Here is a 22,317-nt window from a genome sequence, read left to right as displayed (position 1 = left end):
AGCCTCTGACAGGCTGCAGCATTCATGCAGAGCTGGCTTCAGCCCCTCTCCATCCTGATGCCGTTCTCCAGCAAGGCATCAGGAGAGCAGCCAAAGCACCAGAGATGGCAGCCAGGCAATCAGCTGGATTGCCATTCATGCTCCCTGGGTCCACACTAGCCCTGGCTTTTCCCTCAAAGTCCAGAACACAAGGCATGGCTTTTCTAGCACTGGGCTTGAGCAGGGACGCTCCGTCCACATACACATTCAGGCTTGAGACACTGCCCTGGATTCACATCCTCAGGAGCAGGCTAGGACATTGCTCTGCATCTCTCCAGAGCGGCTCCACCAAGGGCAAACCAGAAGCCTGCAAGAGGCACACAAGCACAGATACCTACCCCAGCCCAAATCAAATAAAAACCAGCTTGCATAGCACGACTACTGTCAGAGCAAGCACCAAGAAACCAGGCCAAACAGAGTAGACCACCAAGTAACACACCAGCCTGAGCAAAAGATCATGGCCACAGGGTGAGTGCTCCCATCCCCACTAACACTTGCTTTGGTCTCTGGAGAAGGTTCAAAAAGCAGTCCACCATAAAATGCTGCTTAGAAATGGCTTCCTCCAGTGGCACAAGAGAAGCCACCAGCGGTCCACCTTCAGAGATCAGCCTCTTCTCCTGAGGCCTGTTGCAGCAATGGGCTGTGCTTGGCAGGGCAGGAGCTGCCAAGACCTACAATGCACCACCAGCGAATCAAAGATTACTTGGAAGCAACCACATTTGTGGTCCTTGAACTAATAGACGTCTCAGGCTCTCTTCCTTTCAGCCCACCATCTCTCTGAACACAGAGAACTGGAAGCACAAGCCTTGGATTCACTTAGACCTGTGTACAACAGTACAAGCTGCTCTGCATGGAGGTCTTGCAGCAGTGCTCAATGCAGACCATGAGACCAGGCCAGAGCATGCGTGACAGCTCTCTGGGACACCATCACAGGTCACCAGTTAAAACAAAGCCAAACCAAAGACACTGCAGCATCCTTCACTGTCAGCAGTGGGTTGAGCCATGGTGTTTAAGAGATGATAGTGACACTACTAGAGATCCAAGGACAGCTTTGGTTTTCCAGCTCACCACAAAGCCTCCCTAGCTCTAGAAATACCCAAAAATCACATCTCCTTCAGAGCACTGCCTGTCTGAAACATGTTTGAGCTTGTGAATACACAAGGTCCTTGTCCAGCTGAGAAAGCACATGAGGATTTATCTTTCCCTGCATAAGCAGCCCTGGCATTTACCTCACCCACCTGCTGAAACAGGATCCCAGGCATCAACCTCCAGGCAGCTTCTTTTGGTAAGGTTAAGAACCATGTCTCAAGAACATCGAACAGTTTAAACTGGAAGGGACCTTAAAGACCACACAGTTCCAACTCCCTGCCACGGGCAGGGACACCTTCCACTAGACCAGGTTGCTCCAAGCCCTATCCAGCCTGCCCTTGAACACTGCCAGGGATGGGGCAGCCACAGCTTCTCTGGGAAACCTGCACCAGGGCCTCAGCACCCTCACAGGGAAGAACTTCCTCCCAATATCTCATCTCAGTCTCCCCTCTGTCAGGTTAAAGCCATTCCCCCTTGTCCTGCCCCTACAGGCCCTTGTCCAAAGCCTCTCTCCAGGTTTCCTGTAGCTCTGTTAAGCACTGGGAGCTGTTGTAAGGTCTCCCCTTAAAGAGCCTTCTCTTCTCCAGGCTGAACAACAACAACTCTATGTATATACAATTAAATACACAGAGTCATGCACACACACAACTAGTAACATGTATGACAGCCCCACAGAGATACAGGGCTGCCCACTCTAGTTCTCACGTTTGTAGTGAAAATTAAGTTTAGCAACTCTAGTGCTTTTTATGATTTCCTTTTAAGTAAGTAGTACTCTGCCACCTTCAGTAACTCCTGTTCTGATGCCCGTGGTACAAGAGGTACTACCCTGAACTTACTGTGTAGCTACCCAACTACTTACTCTCAGCTGCTTTCACAGGTAACTAAGATACAACACAGAAACTCCACCTAAGTATCCATCCAGAATGAAATGGAAATTACATTTCTGCTATTTAAACCATCAGCTACACGTAGCCAAACCAAAGAGCAACAAGAACTTCCAACACCACTTCTAGTGCAAGCTGTAAATGCTGACATTTTACAACACCTCTCCACTACAAACTCCTCCACGCAGTCCCAGCTGAGCAAGCTCAGACCTCTGCTATGCAACAGAGGTGCTGTAAGGAACAGGGACCATGCCCTGGCTTCATCACAGCCCTGACACTTGCTTCTGTATATGCTGGCCTGTGACGGTGAGAGAACTGCTCCCTTCTCACAGCATCATGGCTTTGCAGTCTGGAGACCACTGCCAGGTCACCCTGAACAGCCACAAAGAAAGCAGGCAGTGAGCACACGTTAATCCATTATTATTTATTAGCTGTACAGCAGTATATTCTCCTTCCCAGCTTTCAAACCCATTACATATTTTATAACAGTATTTTTTATTCCCCATGTTGGCTTCCTAAAATAATGAAAAATATCACACAGTACAGCTAAGTACAAAAATGCATCAACCTAGAGTCTGATAGCTAAACTGATAGCTCTCTTAAAAGCGATACATAGAAGAAAAATTTGTTTGAAATCAGCAAGACTGAGGCTCTATAAAAAGCTTACATATTTTAACATGTGACGGTTCATATACAGGCATCATTTGTATTTCACATTATTCCTTTTTGTCTTTATCAAGAGATCCAAAATTGTGAAATTACTGACCTATTAAAATTTCCTGGCCCAGGTTTGGAGGGCTGCAGTGACCCACTTAGAAATCACCACTTTTGCCTTAACACAGGATTCAGAAACACAAAACACAACTACAAGATAGAGCAAAGAAAATGTAGTTGTGAAATTGTAACTCAAAAAGGTGGTTACTTATACATGTTCCAAATGTCACTTCTGTGTGCTTCAAAACCAGATTTCAGGCGTGGGTTTCTCTTGTTCTGCAAGCAATAGTCTGGGTATGTCTCTTCTCTACACGACTGGTTATCAACAGCTTTTCCAACATATACACTCTATGCATTTGTCTTGCCACTTAGTTTGAAAGGAATTAAAATACTGGGCTTTATTTAAACTGTGTTTTTGCATACCTCTTAATTAATGGAAAAAAGATTAAAATGTAAAAAAAAGTTATTTACAAGCTTGACCATTACAGAAATGCTTTGCAGAATGCAAAGCATAGTAAGGACAGAAACCAGTTGGAGCATGCCAAAACTACTGTGTGCAGCCGACTTGGAGAACCAGAGCTAGTCAGCGGGGAAAAGCAAAAAACATTTTAAAAGTCTAGAACCCTCCCAAGTCTGCATTTACAGTTAAAAACACTACGGAGAGAAAGAGGTTCAAGGACTCTGGCAACTGGTAGGGCAAGTCTGGAGTGGTTTTACCACATACTCTAGTCAAGGCTTCTGCTTTTGTGTATTAAAACTTGGTGCCTGTAACCACGGCCCCTGGACCAGCTTTACAATGCAGTTCAGAGCAAAACTAAATCAAGCATCTCACAGGAAACCCTCAAGGACTCCAAAATATTTCCTAATGTTCTGTGATCCTGTAATGCTAACATAAAACAGCAAGTTCTAGTTAAATCACATTCTAACATCATTTTGAACTTTTTATTTCCCAGTATGTTTGGTAAAATGGTCTAAAATGATGCATTTCCCAAAGCCAAGAAAAAAGATAAAAGGAAAAAATAGATTTGAGCCGCTTAAACACAGCCCAGGCCAGTTCAGTCAGCCAGCGTGGTCTTCCTCCATCACCGGTCCATCATGCTGAGAATCATCTCAGGAGTGAGGTCTCCATTGGGAGCTTCCACTACAGCAGGCTGAGCTTCCTCCTCTTCCTCTACTGTTTCCGCATCAGGTTCCTTCTTTACTTCAACTATAATATTTTCGATTTCACCAGTGTTCTGGTCTTCAACCTGAATGATTGCTGCAGCTAGAAAGGCAGAACACAAAGGAGAAATGGGGGGAACAACAGGGTTTTAAAGTGGTTCAAAGCTGGCCTGCAATCCTCACCAGGTAATTTCTCAGTAGACACTTAAGACTCTTCCATGGAAAAGGCCCACAGCTCACATTCCCCACATCCGTGATTTAACTCACCTCATTCTTCCAAGCATCAACCATCTGTTTTTCCTTGCCCCTGTATGAAGATGTGCCACCACCACGACAGTTTGAGTATGCCTTTTGATATTAAGACATTCCTCTACAAATACCATTGTCTGAATAATCAACAAACAAGAGCATAGCAATGTATGGGCATAAGACAAAACTTCAAATTCAGTGGAATACAGTGATGAATCCAGCATAAAATGTAATTCCAGGTAGGACACACACCACGCTTGCAGCACTGAGCGGCCAAGCAAGCCACTGGAGAAGCCATTACCCCTCGAAGAAACAAATATGCCTTCCTGCTTTGTTCCTAGAATTCATTTACTCAGATTTTGCAGGTACAGATCTCTAGTCTTACAGAGAAAACACTGCAGAGTTGAAACAACATCTGCACTGATACTGCGCTCAGAACTACAGGTCTGAAGCATGTTGTTTTGTAGTAATACCTACTAAAGTGTCCTCGGATAGGAATACTACAGGGAATGGACTAACAGCTGCTCTACCAGGAACTGTATACACTTAGTAGAGACACTGTAACTGGTGCAAAATGAAGTGAGCAGTTTGCACATGTATGAAATGGAATAACACTAAGGAAAAAATGTGCTCTCCTTTTAGCCCATGTTCCCTCATGACCAGGAATCCCTTGCAAGAAATTTCACATGGAAGGTGAGTTCTTAGCAAAGCAGAGACAAGTACAGCTACCTTCTTTTTAAGTAAGCTCACTTGAGAGGAGCAGTTCTTCCAAAAGAACTGCCAAATCTTAGGAAAAAGCAACTCAAGCAAACAGTGTAACATGCTTCAGATAGCGACTTACGCTGGGATTGTTTTGGTTGGGTGGCAGCTTTGCCTGGTGGTCTTCCTCTTCGTTTCTTACTAGGAGGTGGTGCAGGAACCTCTTGCTCAACTTCTGGTTCAGCCTCAATTTCTACTGCTGTCTCCTCTTCATCTTCATTATCATCCAAATCTGGTTCAGCATTTTCCTCTGTAAGAAACATTATATCAGGTAAGTCTTCAGTTTAAACAAGAGTGAAACCATCCATTTACAGAGAACCACCATCAAATCTTCATCCAAAAAGAATAAACTTTGATGAGAAAGGCAGCAACCAAGACTTTTACTGGTGTCACAGACTGTTAGTCTGTTACCCTCACATTAGAGAGAACAAGTTGTCCTTCAGAAAGCAAAAGCAAACAGAATTGTTAGCTTACATGAAAGCAGCTCCTCTGCACATCCACAAAGGAGCTCAGAGACACAATGGCAGGAGGGGAACCAAATACTACACTGCTGGGCTACTCCAAGGCCCATCAGAATATCTGGAGCAAAATCAAAAGCAGACACAAAGCTGTAAGAGGTGTCAAACAGGGTAATATTGTTTGGACAGCAAAATTATGGCTCTTAAACTTGTAAGGGAAAAATGGATTCACTCATGAACAGAACAGCCACTGCATAAGGCACACTCTGTTTATCTGGGTGATCGGGGAAAAAAATGAAACTGCAGATCTAAGAGAGAAACACAACCCTGGATAATGCAGTTCTCCTGGTCTCTTCCTCACCACTACTCAGCTCACACTAGTCAACTTTCACATATATCAAATGGCTCCTGAGGAAGTCAACCCAGACTTGCCAACCCATCTGGGGCTGAAGGGATTCTCTCTGTCACAGAGTCTGAGCCATAATCATACAATGCGCATCATCAGTTCATCTAACAAGCATGACTTCTGACCAGCTTCTCCAAAACAACTGTTTTGCAGACCATATCAACTAAACAAGATTTGGGGTTTCAGAATAGGCAAATTCCCAGGAAGCCTACAAATCGGATATTAAAAATTAGATACTCCAGAATCCCACATTCTAAAATACCTTCCACCAAGGTAGTTATCTTACACTGCCTCCAAAATCTTTTCATATTTTAAATGAAAAAAATAGTTACAAATGCTTCATTCAACAGATTGTAATCTTTTTTGTCAAATGTCATACATGTCATACAAACATGAGTTTAAGCACTTACTTCTATAGTCAGTCAAGGTTTGCACAAGCCGTATGACCACACTCATCCTATAAAACCTGTGTGCCACAGAAGAACTTCAGATATACATTCTCTAGCCAGAAAGAGCTCTGTTCTTCCAGCCTATACTCCCTGATTAAGTACCTAAAGCACTCCAGATCAAAGACTAATTAATCAGCAACGCTGCTTTTGCAGAATCATCTTGGAACTAACTGGTCTTGAGACTCTACTTGGATTTTTCCTGTTCAAGACATGACTAAGTTTGTCTCTGTTAGGAGGAAGACTATGCTCGAGTTCTTTCTTCACAGACAATATTGCAGGTAAGAGGATCGCTATCTGCTGGAACAGTCTGTCATGTCTCTGTTCTGAAGAAGCTTACAGTAGCCACCCTATTACAAACTGCACCTAACCCATCTTCTGGCATCCTCTCCAGGAAGTCAGAGCTCATCTAAAGCCATCTTCTCAATACCAGCATACCTTGACGTTTTTAATTGTCTCAGCAGGCCCTTTGTAACATTTCACAAACTGCCAGCACTATCTCCATCGTTCTCTTGAATGCTGCAAGCCTTCTTCCACAAAAGCAATTCAAGCAGTTTAGCAGCAGGGTTCGTCTGGACATACCACCCCATAGCAGAGAAATGGGAGCATGTACCACTTCATAGCAGTGCACCCTAAAAATGCAGGGTTTCTTTAGGGACACTGAAAACATTACCAGAGAGTTGCACACACAGAAGAGCAGGAAGGACAGGAACTACACAGTGAGGCAAAGGGCATCAGACCCTGTTTTTTCAACTACCTGTCTTGGAAGAGAATCTGTACAACCCCTCACAGGCAGTCATAGAATGGTTAGAGTTTGAAGCTCATCCAGTTCCAACCCCCTGCACACCTCACATTAGAGCAGGTTGCTCCAAGCCCTGTCCAACCTGGCCTTCAACACTGCCAGTGATGCAGCAACCGCGGCTTCTCTGGGCAATGTGTTCTCCAGTGTCTCACCACCCTCACTATAATTTTCTGCTTGCCAACTAGATAAAAGCCTTTCAAGTGCCAGAATCAACCTGCAGAACAGGCAAACTAAGTGAATCACATGCCTGTAGTTCTCAGAATGTACTGAGCTGTTTCTTACCACTGTCAGAGGAGTCTTCTTTCTTGGACCGCATCTTTCTCTTTCGGCCACGTTTGCCCTTCTTTGTCTCTCCTCCATTCTCTCCTTCCCCACCATCTAGGCCAGAGCAGTTATCAGCATGTCTGGCCATTGTGTTCTACTCAGCAAAAGATTAAAAACACAACAAAAAACACAACATGCATTGAATTCACGATCAGATATTCTGGCTCTGTATTTTCAAACACATTTCTGGTAACTTATGTATTTATTTTTTGGGGTAAATTACATTAACTTTTATGAATAAAGTTGCATTTTCTCATTGCTCATTATGTCAAGGTGAGTATGTGCTAGTACTAATTCTGAATTATACCCCTTTTTTCCTCTCAGGAAGAAATGTTCTGTTTAACCAATACTGTGCCCTTTACCTCACCCACTCTTCCTTTTGTTCCCTTCCATGTTCCACTCCTCTTGGCTAAAAGCCTCATTCCACCCCAATTCCAACCATTCCACCCACAATTTATGTATTCCTTTACCCTGCGAGTGAATGTTTTGCCACACTTGGAACAGACAAAGGCAGCAGGGACAAAGTTGGGATCATGGTATCGTTTGAAGTGCATATCAAGAAGCTGTTTCTGACGGAAGGTTTTATCACAATGGCTACACGCATAAGGCTTTTCTCCAGTATGGGTCCGTTTGTGCATGACCATGTGCCGCTCCTGATAGGGACAAGCAAAATGGGAGAAATAGTGTAAGAACTCAAGACATATGGATACAGATGAGCAAGTTTTCAACTTAAAGGAGGCCAAAACATTTTCCCTAATATCAAGGAAAGGATGGTTCCACAGGAATGTGAAAACATCTTGACTGATGGCATATTCAGCACTAGCTACTTCCATCCTATATGGACTCTTACCCCTTTTTTTCAACAGGTACATCAAGGTTGTGGCTCAGGAGACATTTCTCTATAGGGGAGCACTACATCAAGAAGCAAAGGCCACTGGACTTTCCTTCACACAGGTTTAGAGAGCTAATTTGATCTTGACAGCTGGTCAAACTTAGCAGCCAAGATCTCCACCTCTTATTTTCAGCTCCTGTTCCAACACCAGTCCCGCCAGCTTACCTGTCTGCAAGCATAATCACACTGGTCACACTTGAAGCGCTTCTCATTCTTGTGAGACTTCTGATGCTGTATGAGGGCATACCGTTCATGGAACACTGCATCACAGTAACGACACTTCTTGCCCTGCTCAATGTAGGAATGTTGCTTTCGCAAGTGGACACCTGGGAGCAAAAGAATTAAGAGGCTTTAACCACCACAGCTTTCCAAGCAGGAAAGATTAGCATAAAGTCTCCTCTGAGATCATCCCTCCACATACTCTTGAGCTCAAGCCAAAAAAGTGAAATAGTTAATTTAAGATGCAACTGAAGACCTAAAAGACTTGTAATTAAGAGCAACCAGAACAATTCCTAAACAGAAAGAGCTTGCAGGAAAACTCCAAGGTTTTCCACAGGATTCTAGATTTGGTTATTAGTCACAATCTCTGCTGGTACAATACGTTTGCATTTGGTAACGTGTGACTGTCAAACTACAGTGTTTTGTGGACTGTTACAGAATCAGAGAATGAAACAGGTTGGAAAAGACCTTTAAGATCATCAAGTCCAACCTTTATGCCAGCACTGCCAAGTCCACCACTAAACCATGTCACTAAGGGCCTCATCTATGTTTAAGACTACTCAGAATAGCTCAGATACAGCCAGAGACCAGGTAATACAATGAGGGAAAAAAGATTTCCTGCAGGATTAGAAGTCAGAGTGACAGTGCTCAAAGGCAACAGGGATACCAGCAGATAATTCCCAACAGAGGTTTTAGTGATTTCTTTAAAATCCTCCAACTAAGAGCATACCACAGCTGCACGAGGTAGCTTACATTAAAGCATTATTAGAAGAAAAAAATCATAGCTACCACCATCAGTTTTTCTCTGTTGTAAAGCAGCATATTTGCTCCTGACATCAACTGACTGCCATCCTCTCAAACTGCTTCTCACTGTAGCAATTTGCACTTGCCTTTACTGGAAGCGAGCCTGCCCTCCCATTACTTAGGTGATACTCTGTTTACAGACATAAAGTTCTGCCAAACTGTGGCTTCTTCTGTCTCCTCAGCTGCTCCGGGAACGATACTATTTTTCACCTTCTTGGAGAACATGAGAGCTTTCCTAGTGGAAACACACTGGGTACTGCTCACTAGATCAAGACCTTCCTACTACAAGCGCTCAGGCTCTTGTGGCAACTCAGTTTTTCCTACTCTCTCTGTGGCACACAGCTCCACAACCTGAAAAATTTAAACTATTTGGTCCAATCCAAACCTTTTAGCTCGACAAAAATATCTCTGCATGAAACTCAATGGCCTCCAATATTCAGTAGGTCACTAGATCTTTAAGGTCCTTTCCAACCCCAACTCTTTCTATGATTCTGTGGTTATTCAGACCCCAATCCATATGCATTGCCATCTCAGTCCAAGTTCAATAAATGCCTTGCACCTATGGGCTGAAAACAGTTACTTGCCTTGTATGCTTGGAAAACATGCCACACTTTCAAGCAATGAGAAGAAATGGAAAGTTCTTAGTTGGCAGCAGCTATTGCAAGCTAGATAAGAGGGTGTATTACCAGCCACGCATCGAAGCCTGAGCTTCACGTTGTACAGTTACCACAAATACTAGGTTAAAAGAGACAGCAGTTGGGTCATGTGAGCTCTAATTCTGGAGCCACTTCTGTGAGATACGTACCCAAGTCACTCTTTCTCGCTATAACAGTATCACAGTGAGGACAGTGAAATTTGGCCACATTCTCCGTGTGCTTCTGCAAAATGTGCATCTTCATGGTCCCACTCTGAGTAAAGCGAGCATGGCAGATGTAACATTCATATGGCTTCTCTCCTTCAGGAAAAAATAGCACAAGTACTTTTATTAAAGAGAAATCTCACCAATAAGCCCCAAACAAAACAACCTCCCAGAACTTGGAACAGACAGCTAGTTGATAGAAACAGTAACTCTAGAGAAGAGCTCAATGATGTGTCTTTCTCTAGAGGTTTTAGCTCCAGCGTGCTGCTTTCCACAGAGACTTGAGTTGTCTGTAAGCAAATGAGTTAAATTATTATCCTTACTCTCTGAAATGCATGAAGACCTACATGCAGGCTGCCAGAAGACAGCACGTGAAATCATGAGTTTTTTGGAGGAGGAGGTTCTGAATGCTCATATATACATGCAAGGGCATTTCCTCCCCACCCCTACCTTCAGTTTTAGCAATGTGGTTAATCTGTCACTCCAGTAACATTCTGTGCTAAAACCATCCTTATATCTACTGAAGGTAAAGTTCAGGTCTTTACTAACATGCATGAGATGCTTTTGCAAGTACACTCAAGCATGAAACTGCAAATGACTATAAAATTCTGCTGGAAGCTCAACACTGATAACAGAAGTTTCTTCTGTTCCTACCACAAGTGCCCGTATTTTATTACCTCACAGTCAAACCCAGAAATCAGAGTCCTCTAAGCATATTTCTCAGCGTAGGTTAGGTTATGAATTTACTAGTGCTTACAAATCATGGTGCATTCTCTTCAGCTGCGGACTTTATAAAGGTTCTATATTCAACTACCTAATAGCATTTCTTTTGCTGTTTAAGTGTTAGCACACATTGTACACAGCCTCAGCATTGATACTAAAACCTCGGGACATTAATACCAGAGTGGGTCCTCATGTGCCTCTTCAGTTTGTAGGTATCCCTGCTGGCATAGCTGCACAAGCTGCACTGGAACGGACGCTCTCCGGTGTGAGAACGGATGTGGCGTTTCAATTTGCTAACCTGGATGTCAAGAACAATACTGAAGTTAGCAGAAAGGAGCAGGTCAGATCACCAAAATACCAGAAATCAGTCGAGAGTTAAGGTAGTCTGGTTTTACCTTGTCACTAAACCAAACATGTTTCAATGCCACTCTCACACTTGGAGAGCCACTCACCCTTGCCCACTCTACTTTACCTCCCGATGTCATGCTTGATGCCTGCCCCACACTCAGTGCAGTCCAATTTAGATTCTTGTTATTAACCATCTCAGCATTTGAAAACATGTTAAAATTTGAAAGCATCCTGGAGAGAAACAAGAAAGTGTTCTGGGAAAAACCATGAGCCCATGGAACATTGTGGGGGGTCAGTGTGCCCTGCACAGGGTATTTTTCTCCACAATTGCTACACTGGGTCCTCTCCAGTTGCTTTGAGGAATATGATAAATCCTTTTGTTACTCAGAAGAACAGAAATCTAGTTCTGCAATCAAGAGAATGACTTAATTCCTTTCCTCTTTTGCTTTTATTTAGAAGGTACAAACCCAGCTGAACACAAATGTTAATGCATTCTCTGCTCCAGCCTGACCTTGCTGCTAACCACCAACCTCTACCTACAAAACACAGCATGAGCTCACATACGGGCCAACTTGGCTATTCTTTCCTAATTCGTACTATGAAAACCACTACAACATAATTTATTCAGCATTCAAAATACAGGGCTTGGAATTACAGTACTGCAGCCACAGTGTGGGTAGGAAAAAAAGCCCCTGCTCCAGCTCTCCCATTGTAGCCTTCTTCCACTGCAGACATCCTCTTTTCTTTTTAAGTTATGTTACTCATCATCTTGCTCAAATTTCCTATCACAATATAAATGCTGTCTTTAAGGAACAATACTGCATAGGGTAAGCATTCATAGGTTTCAAGGAACACATGGTTTTCAAGGAAGCTTCATTTATTTGAGCAGATGTGACAATCACCCAATATTAGCAAAGCTGCTTTTCACCAATACTGAGGCAAAGGCTCTTTAGGTTTGGCTACAGTCACCTTAATGGTATAAACAGACTATGTGCAGAAGGCACATTTCTAAAGTGGAAGGGCTCACCTCTAGTCTGAAAGCACACTCAGCTGCAGCATGAGATGGCTGCCTGCTTCAGTTGCAATTCTTGCTATCACCTTACAGGCCAAATAATCTAAGAAACAATGACAACAACTATTGTCTCCGAGGAGGAAACAGGTATCACCCAGGATTTCTCTGTATAAATGCTCTCAAACTGTTTTCTCATTAACTGAGGAAACCCCACCATTTGCTTCCAAGAGCAGACCTGATTTACAAGTTCTTTTGCTCAGAGCCTTCTAAGCAAATCGCCAAAGAGGAAATGGCTAAGAACAGAGTGTGTAACAGATGGTGAACAAGCTCTGAAGCCTTCAGTCCTATAACAACCAACGTACCTCCACACTAGCGTAATCACACATTGAACATTTGAATGGTTTCTCATGGGTATGTTTGTAGCGGCGATGCCGAACCAACTCTCCACTGGTCACAAAGGCCATGTCACAGTCCGGGCACTTATGAGGGCGAGTACCTAATGGTTTGCAGCAAAACAAGAGACAATGACATTGAAATTTAGTGATAAAAGGAAAAAAACAACCCCAAGCTGTCCCATATTTTAAGTAATAGATTGAAGATATTAGAGCAATTATACCCTTTCAGTGAGGAAAGGCTCCCTTATTTTTCTATCACTTGGTGATGCATAAATTTCAATCCACCCAGTTTGACGTAATTATGCAGAGAAAATGAGGGGTATGAATTACACTTTTCTTTTGACAGAGAGGTCACAACAACCTTAAGTGTAATGACAGTTCAATTACGTGTAGTTTTATGCCAGCAGCTTTAGCAAGGAGCAACAGAAATGTGCTACAGTTCCTAGTCACAAGTTTTATGGGCCCAGTTTCTAATGCACTCCTTGGGATTAAGTGGTTTATTTTTATTTTCAATTCCTTTATGTCTAGCTCCAGCCTTGTTCACATCTTACTTTTCTGCAAGCAGCAGCAACACAAAGCTCATAACACAAGTACTAATGCCCAGGACAAATGGAACATCTCTACAACTTCAGGTGATGTCCAAGCAAGCCCATGATCAGTTTTATACCTGTGTACAAGACAAACTCTGTACCTGACCTGGCTAGGCAGAAAACAACTTCATTTGTATAAGAAACAAACAACAGAACTGCATGGTCCTCTTCATCAGGGACTGTACTGACAGGACAATGGGCAATGGGTTCAAACTTAAACAGGAGAGATTTAGGTTGGATATAAGAAAGAAATTCTTTACTGTGACAGTGGTGAGACACTGGCACACGCTGCCCAAGGAAGTTGCTCTATCCCTTGCAGCATTCAAGGCTAGGTCGGACAGGGCTTGAAGCAACCTAGTCTACTGTGAGGTGTCCCTGCCCATGGCAGGGGGTTGGAACTGGGTAAGTTTAAGGTCCTTTCCAAGCCAAGCTATTCTATGATTCTATGGTTTCTTCCTTTTTAGCCTGTTCCATGAGAAGAACTGGATTCAAGATAGATCCACTCTGGTTCTCTCTCAGTTCTAATGACAAGATAGATCCACTCTGGTTCTCTCTCAGTTCTAATGACAGAGCAGATCCTAGAGAAACAAGGTATGCAAAAACAGGAGTACCTGTGTGAGTATTGAGGTGGTTCCTCAGCAACGTGACTGTCCGGAAAGCCCTGCCACAGAGATGGCACTTATGTGGTCTTTCATCAGTGTGGCTTTTCATGTGGCGGTCCAAGTTGGAACGACGTGGACAAGTGTAACTGCACAGTTCACACTGGAATGTCTTCTTTACACCTAGCCAGGAAGGAAATCATCTTTAGTCTTGACAGTACTGTGGTCTACTGTGTAGCGTTAAGAGATCAGCAGGGAAAAGAAAAGATTCTTGGAGGTGTCACTACCACAAGGAACCAGCACGTATCATTAAATCCAAATGCTTATCCTTCAGAACAGTCATTGCCTATGGTTGGCTTGGCTTCAATTTTCATCAGTATGCATGCCAGCACTCAATGTTCTCTCTCTGCTCTAAAAAGGGTTCCTTAACTTACAGCTTTAAGAAAAGTCAAACATACCTATTGCTGCATTTTGCACCATCCTACCTTCCCCAGTAATTGGTTAGGAAAAACCCCGCAGAACTAATTAACTGTTGTATACCACATGTACTGATGTAAACCACATGTACGCAAACTCTTACATACGTATTGCAGCAAAGAGAAGAACCTTTTCAATTGCAGTCCTATGGGAATACAAGTGCCACAGCATCCTACTTGTGGAAAATGAGCTCCTTTATAGCCTAGATGGAGGAGATGGGAGGCTTGCTCAAGAAACAAGAGAGCTGAGCGCTATTATATAAAGACTAAGTGTCACTGGGCTTTCCTCCCACTTGCATCTACTCAGTCACTTCAATCATACTGCAAGGTCCCACCACAACAAGTATTTTCAAAATCCACTTGCAGATAGGGAGCTTACCTTTCTTCTTAATTTTTGTTGGTTTGGGCGGCTTCATATTGCCCACCACCTTTTCTGCATTGACCTCAGACAACAAACCCTCCTGCTGCTCCTCTTCAAAGTCATACACAGAGACATCCACATCTTTGCCTTCCTCAGTGTAGCGAAGCTTACTCTTTTTGTTTTTCTTTGTTTTCTTGGCTGGTGGCTGGTAGTCTGGATCTTTTTGCCAATTGGGATCTTCTTGTGGCTGAAGTTCACCTTGTTCCAGTGTCTCCACCTCACCATTTGCACCCACTTTCACTACTTGGAAGCCTTCTGGTAAAGGGAGGGTGTGACATATCATGGGTTCTCCCTCTTGCAGGCCTCCTTTGGAAACCTCATTTTCATAAGCTCCCTGAAGTTCTTCCACAGATGTGGTGGCAACAGGTACAGTCACTGGTACAGGTACTTGGACTAGCTGAAGCTCTCCAAGGTTTATGGGCTGCTCTTCCATGTTAACAACCTGAAGTGTTATGATCTGTGTGTCATCCACTGTAGCCTCTGTTTCTTGAGGCACTGCACCTTCCATTACTTCAGTCTTCATTTGAAGAAGAGTTGGATCCAGCTGCTCCATCATCACCATCTGAACACCACTGTTGACATCCTGCACTACTTCACCCCCATCTGCTTGGTTTGGTGGTATGTGACAAGCATCGTCCTCCTGCCCACCTTCACGGCGTCTTTGATAGGTTTTTCTCTCTTTCCCTTTAATAAAAGTTTCTGATTCCTCCACAATAGCTTCGACTGCCTCACCTTCCATTTCACCTTCCTGCTGTAAAAACAAGAGAATGAATGCCACACACCTTCCAGTGGAGTTCAGCAACTTCATAAACCCCACAGAGAGACAGGCAGCCTAACTGAAAGTGATGGGCTCAACAGCAGCATTGTGTTGCCATCACATTCAGAAGCAGGGTCTGAGAACAGGAGTCTCCATTAGCCTATGAGCACTGGGAACCAAGGCAATCACAGAATGCTGCCCGAAGTGAGAAAACTGTGCCAGTTTCTTGGAAATGAAGGAAAGCAAGGAAAAGAAATCGATATGTATGTTCCAACTTCACAAGGATCACAAAACCCACAAGTAAGAGGTACAGCAATATCATTCCTTACTGAGCTTGTCACTTCACACAGCTTAGCAATATCAGAGGTAGTCTTTGGCTATAAGTTTTAAAGGCATGAAAATAACATACTTTTAAAAGTAAAAAGCCAACCTTAAAGAAAGTGTGACATGTGAGAACTGTAGAACTTCTCCAGGAAGAAAAAGCACAGAGAATTAAGCACAGAACTGAGCCTCTGAGCTGAGCAGAGGATGCTGCAAGATGCCCTCTTCAGGCCAAGTGAGCTGCATCAGGCAGAGAAGGCTCAGGTAAAATCTGACTTGAGTTTCAACAACGTGGACTCTGAGCTGTGGACTCGGTGATTTCTCATGGCACCTGGGCAAAAATCTGTATGTAGTCACAAAACAACAATACTGAGGCTCAGCATTTTGGCACACGCAAGAATAAGGTTGAGGTTGTTTTACTCCTCATCCAGCTTTATTCTCTGCAGTCAGGGTGAAATATGAAACTCCTGTATTTTCATTCTGCAGGAAGGTTGTTTCAAGAGTAACTGCAGAAGAAATTATGATTTAGCAGCTATCTTCCCCTCTCCCCCCCAAATTAAAGTAAAAAAGATTACGGTAAAGGAGTAAGTCTACCTCTGTTTCAGGTGATTTACTTGGGAAAATGAAAGCAGATTCCACCACATCAAATACATTCCCTGCATTAGGGTACAACTTATTATAACCCCCACTTAAGTGTTAAAATTTAAAGATCAATTTTACTGTTGAAGCAAGTAACAAAAATTACAGTTTTCTTACAAAGCTTGTGATAAAGTTCTGATTCCAGTTCCTGATTTGGTAAGAGACTTCCTAAAGGAATCTCTTGAACCTGTCTTGGGAACTCAACACTTGAATCTCACAACATACTACTTTCAAATATCTACCCTTCACCTTGCATTCTCATTTCAGAAACATACAGGCTTATAACACATGAACATGAAATACAGTGTCAGTCTTCATCAGAATTACAAGACCTGTAATTGTTATTATTTTTAGAGTTCTCGCTTTACTCTACTGCCTTTTCTAGTGCCCAGCACTTCTGTCGTGGGAAAACTACTGCTCATTGTTCTGCAGCCTGCTCAGAACAGGGACACCTACTCCTGTGCTGCCTCGACTTATCCTGTCGTGGGCAGCAGCAGTCTCCAGAGGGCACCAGACACCCAGAAATACCGACATATGGCTCCAAGTGGACTCCCTGCGGGGATCCGGACTCTCCTTCCCCTTCACCACCCATCAGCTTGTCAAGTCAGAGCAAATCCATATGGACAAACAGCTAAAGTACACAGATGATGTAAGTACCTGACACTAGACGGCAGGAGAGCTGAACGGAGTGCTGGTCTTTGGCCTACAGCAACTGCAATCAGAGTAAACTGTGCTTCAATTATCTCAAGTATTTGCAGAGAGAAGGAGAAGTGTTTTCAGGTGACCAAAAGTTTCTGAACAGGAAAAGGAAGGACAGAGATAAATAAAAAATAAGAATGTGGTAAATAGCTGGGGGAATAGTAACAAAAGGTTTAGGGTGGAGGGGAAAGAAAACGGCAAAATCCCATCTGCAGAGCTAATGCAATTCCATTTTGGTGCCTTGTAGAGGAACAGAGGTCAGCATCCTTCACACAAGCACAGGCAGCTCTGAGCAGAGGTGGGCTCTTGTAAGGACCTTCACATTTATTGCCAATACACAAAGTTGGTAATGAGCCTAGGTTCACCTGAAAGCCAACCAGCAGGCCAGGATTTGCCAGTGTCCTCTACCTGCAGAAGCCACTCCAGTGGAGTAGCAGGAAGGCATCATCTCACACTTGCACACCAGCAAATCCTGTGTCCACTAAGGAATGGGTGACTCACATACATGAAGACTGCAGCATGTGGCTCTGCTGTCAGGAAAGTTTGCCAGCCAAGGAATGCAAGCTTGCACCAAGACAAAAGAAATGCCTGCAGGCAAGACTTCATTTAAAGATGCTCACAATGAGGGGTGGACGTGTGTGGAAGTGAAAGGACAAGCATTCAGTAAAGAAAATCAGACACTCCTACTTCTTCCAGCTCCCTCTCTGATTTTAGGGACACTTACCTCTTACCCTAGAGTTACCTGTCACTGCTCACAGAATCAACCAGGTTGGAAAAGACCTTTAAGATCATCAAGGCCAACCGTTCCCCAGCACTGCCAAGGCCACCACTGAACCATGTCACCAATGGCCTCACCTACATGGTTTACGAACACTTCCAGGGACCGTGACTCCACCACTGTTCTGGGCAGCCTGTTCCAACGCCTGAGCAGAGCGAAGAAACTGTTCAGTGAAGAAACCGTTCAGCGAAGAAACTGTTCCTAATCTCCAGCCTAAACCTCCCCTGGTGCAGCTTGAGGCCATTCCTTCTTGTCCTCACCACATCCTTCTGTGAAGGTCAGACCCAAAGCTCAGACCCAAAGGACAGACCCAGCTAGGCTTGGGTGCCCTCCTGCAGCACAGCCTCCTGCCACTTCCTATGACATTCCCTCTGGTTCATTCTGACTCACACCTCTTGTACTCCAAAATTCAGCACATGGATGAGCATTTACTCCAAGCTACGCACTACAGGCTGTTCCTTTCAGTAAATTAATCTGAAAATCACTGTTTCAGAATCAGGCTCCTGTCACTAGGGCAAATGTTGCAGTATTTTAAAGAAAGTTAAAGAAATTTCCAGGTTATATTAACAATGTACCATAAAGACACAGAAATATACAGGAGTCTTGACAGATGTCTTGGCCAGCTCAAAACTCTTGCCAAGATTTCTTCCCAAGAAAGTGTGGAATTTCAGATTAGACTACTCCTACAACTGGGGAAACACAGGATGGCTTCTAAACTTGAGAGGAAACGAAGCTTGGCAAAAAGCATGGGCTCTTTCCTCTTAAGTAAGCTCTCTGGAAAGACTCCATCCCTGCTGCAGTGAGGTTTGCACTGCCAGCCCGTGTCACTTCTAAATCACTCTGTTTTAAAGAATTTGTTAGCTTTTTTTTTTTTTTAAACTGAATCCTCCTTTTTCACAAAGTGGGTTATAGAGAAAGGTTTTATGTTTACTGGAGGAGTCACCAGAAGATGCCATCAACTCACTCGATGGGATCCTGCAGCTTGCTGAGGATTATCCATTTCCAGTAATTTTAATTTAAGTGGATCTTCCTCGATTTTTACAGACCTACACTCCTAGAAATGAGCCACCCAAGTTCCAAAATATTGGAAACTTTTTCTCAGAGGAAACATGTTGTTTCCTATAACTAAGATCATTATAGTGGAACACTAGGAATAAAAACTGAATATATTTTTGTCTTAGCATTCTCCTAATCTTTTACTTCTGGCTTTTATCTTCAGCTTTCTTCCTACCAGTTACTGTACCTTCTACCAACAGCTTAGTTCCACAATGACTGAATCTCAAGTGGAAAACAAAGCAGCAAGTTAACAGAAGATGATTTTGTAAATCAAGACCGAAAAAAACCAAAGAGTTTCTACAATGAGTAACCAAAGAAAAGACCCAACACCTGAAATCTCCACCAGAATTCCCATGTAACAGCTTGAGACAGTCTTCACACACATGCCTGTGGGCAGGAGGTTGGAACTAGACGGTCTTTAAGATCCCTTCTGACCCACAACATTTATGGTACTATGATTCTGTGCTTGTCCAATAGGCTACACCAAGTAAAATGAAAGACACTGTCACTAAACACTATGCCACAGCTCAACGCTGTCACAATCCAACAAGCCAGGTAAAACATTGTGATGTCTTAAAAACAGACCTAAGATTTCTCCAATGATTGATGGGCATCTCATCTAAAAATTAAACAAGCAGAAATAAGATGGGGTGTGCATTTGATACAACTGACACTTTATGCCAATGACAGGAGTCAAAAGATTGCTTGAAAGTAATTTAATGCTAAGAGCCCTACTAAATGCAGCACAACTACAACACAAATTTTGACATTCTCGGTCCCCTCCAAAAGCCTTACACTTAAACCAGAAAACCATTCGGCTTGAATGTGTAAATTCTTTAACATTCAGGAACAACATTTAAGAAAGCTTCCAGTACAACAACACTGATAAAACTCAATCAATCAACACAAAGACTGCGAGACACAGTATTCAATTACTGCAGTCCTGCAACAACTTTAGTCTTCCTTGGAGAAGCATTAAAGACACCTTGCTGTAGCTGCCAGTGCAGACAGTACAAACCCAGAGAAGGATGTTTATAGATTAGGATGGCTACAGCCACTACATGTTCTTTTAGCTGGGTTATTATAAAGCTACTATCACCAAGAGGCATTTGCCTGCCTCTCAGCCAACATTACAAAAAACAAACCCTGAACTGCATCAAGCTTCATGATCCAAATAACAGCAAAATGTTTATTTTTCTGCCAAACAAGGAACAGCCTCATTGAAAAACTGTGCGACATGCAAAGCAACTGGAAAGTAGATTTAGTGCTGTAATGTACTGCTCACTTGAGGAAACCAAATAAAAACAAAAATCAATAAAAACAATGAAGTCAAATGCTGTCAATAAATATTTGGCATTCATAAAATAATGCAAATAGCAGCAGCTACGTTAGTGCAAGAAAAAAAACAAACTCCAAAAAGCAACCCTGCAACACATTCAGACTTTGAATTCAGTCAACCCACCACCACATCCCACTCCAAAATTGTCATGGCTTTAACACTTCTGGATTTGCCACTTATTGAAATTGATAGGGGAGTGTTAAAACATGGGACACTTGTGTTTCTCCTGCCTGTCCTGTGAACCCTTGAAAATTGAAGAGAAAAGCAAGCAAAAACCTCACCTAAAAGACTACAGTTATTCAGTATTTCTGACACTTAAAGATTAAAAAAATCCAAGGGGTTTTATGGACAAACAGGTATTTTTTTCCTTTTTTTTTTTCCCTCCTTTTTTTTCCCTCTGCTCTTGCAGTCAGTATGTATGTCATTAGCATTAAGGACATTAGCAGATGCAAAGTCACTGCAGAAGGCTTTGGCCATTCTCCTTCCCCATTGTGACACAGCCATATCTTTCCTCTGAACAGCCTCCCAACTAAGTATAGACAAAAATAGAGCAGTTTATCAGGTAGGCAGGGCTTCCCTGACAAGAGATGAACATGGCACAAACATAACTTTCTCTAAAGCAAACAGACATATGTAAACCACAAAGTACAGCCTTTCCCAGCACTCCTCTTATTCACTGCAATTGTTCCCCATCTCCCAGGTGTATCAGAAGTAGCACAAAATCCAGAACATGAACTAGCTGGATGTTCAACCTCTTCTCAAAGCTCCACTCTCTTGGTTTAAAACCATTCCAATGGTTGTCTACACAGTGCAGCACTCCAATCAAAAAATCCTGACACAGTGTGGAAAGTGGTAGGAAGATGCTTGAAGAACCCCAAGCAGGACTATGCACCCTCAAGCAGAGTTTGCTACCTTGGTCTCAGCACTTCACAAACACAGCTATAAAGCTTTTGAATTCAAGGTGGTTCTAGTAGTTCAGCCATGGTACAATACTGAAGAGAAGAGGCTCAGCTGGATCCAAGCTGTGTATAAAACCAAAGACCCACAGGTTGTCCAGAAGTCAGATTATATAGAGCAAAATTTCATACTAAAGTCTCATCCATTCCTGTTAACTGCCCACAGAAATACAGATAACTAACAGCACCCAATTATAAATAATAGTTGTACAAAAGCTTTAGAATCTTGTATTCAATTCTTTAGGAACCAACTCTTCCCTCTTTTTTGTTTTAAAGATAAGCCTAGGAATGTGAAACGTACTTGATAAAGCTCACAAAGCTTAAAGGAACATGTAGCATCCTGTGAACAACTTGGAGTAGAATATTTTTAGTGCTATCACATGCAAAACATGAAAGATTGAGCAGAAAGTAAGAAGCTGGGATAAGTTTCTTACATTAAGCAACTTTATCATGCTGGAAACTTAAAGCCAACTGCACTGAATTCAATATCCACTGGTTGTGACTTCTATGCCCATCTCCAGATGTTTTCTCATTTCCTCCTTGCCACTTAAAACATCAGCACTAAAACCAATCAACCAATTCAAATATACTAGTTTACAAACAGCTACTTTGGCTTTAAATTTTTTTAAAAAACAAAAAGCTATCAAGCAATTAGCTTGAGACATATTTTAGCGCCTTGGAGAGAATAAGGAAAAGGAAAAGCAAGAAATCTAGAAGAGAAGAGTGAAGTCCTGCTGGTGGTTACTAACCAAGGTGTCTGTGCCGGAGGTGTCTCCTCCCAGATAGGGCAGGGAGAAGAGTCCATCCTTCCAGAGAGTGATTCAAAGCTTGTAAGTGGATCCCTACACTAAATTACCATCTAGAGGAACCCACCTTTCCCCCACATTAACCAGATATGAGACCAGGTTCTTTACTCCCATAATGGTTTCATAATCCCTGTAAGACAGGAAAACACAGCTCTGCTGCCGAAAGAGCTGCTCTCCCCTTCCCCTTCCTTTGCATTGATAGAATAATTCACTCACCAGAATAAACTTGATCAACAACTACTTCCAGCTGAAAACTAATGCAGAGAAAAAACAGTTAATTATGTTAGAACATGTTCC

General features: G+C 42.9%; 1 protein-coding gene across 3 annotated transcripts in view; it reads right to left on the bottom strand.

Moving 5' to 3' along the window:
* Window positions 1-2,422: 2,422 nt before the first annotated feature.
* Window positions 2,423-22,317, bottom strand: part of CTCF (CCCTC-binding factor (zinc finger protein)) — a 22,997-nt gene continuing 3,102 nt past the window's right edge. The window contains exons 2-11 of one of the 3 annotated variants that reach the window (XM_010018092.1): window positions 14,628-15,420; window positions 13,785-13,955; window positions 12,551-12,684; window positions 11,006-11,126; window positions 10,052-10,201; window positions 8,389-8,549; window positions 7,802-7,984; window positions 7,290-7,425; window positions 4,978-5,145; window positions 2,423-3,990 (exon numbers count right to left, since the gene is read on the bottom strand). In XM_010018092.1, coding sequence (XP_010016394.1) covers window positions 3,809-3,990; window positions 4,978-5,145; window positions 7,290-7,425; window positions 7,802-7,984; window positions 8,389-8,549; window positions 10,052-10,201; window positions 11,006-11,126; window positions 12,551-12,684; window positions 13,785-13,955; window positions 14,628-15,408 — 2,187 coding nt within the window. In that variant the 5' untranslated portion in view covers window positions 15,409-15,420 and the 3' untranslated portion in view covers window positions 2,423-3,808. Of the gene's footprint in view, window positions 3,991-4,977; window positions 5,146-7,289; window positions 7,426-7,801; window positions 7,985-8,388; window positions 8,550-10,051; window positions 10,202-11,005; window positions 11,127-12,550; window positions 12,685-13,784; window positions 13,956-14,627; window positions 15,421-22,317 lie in introns of those variants that run through there. The other 2 variants (XM_010018091.1, XM_010018089.1) reach the window with 2 other exon arrangements.

The sequence above is a fragment of the Nestor notabilis genome, unplaced genomic scaffold, assembly GCF_000696875.1.
Source record: "Nestor notabilis isolate BGI_N333 unplaced genomic scaffold, ASM69687v1 scaffold5997, whole genome shotgun sequence".
Taxonomy (NCBI): Eukaryota; Metazoa; Chordata; class Aves; order Psittaciformes; family Psittacidae; genus Nestor; species Nestor notabilis.
Note: the sequence above shows the minus strand (reverse complement) of the source record. Positions and strands in the feature narration are given on the sequence as shown.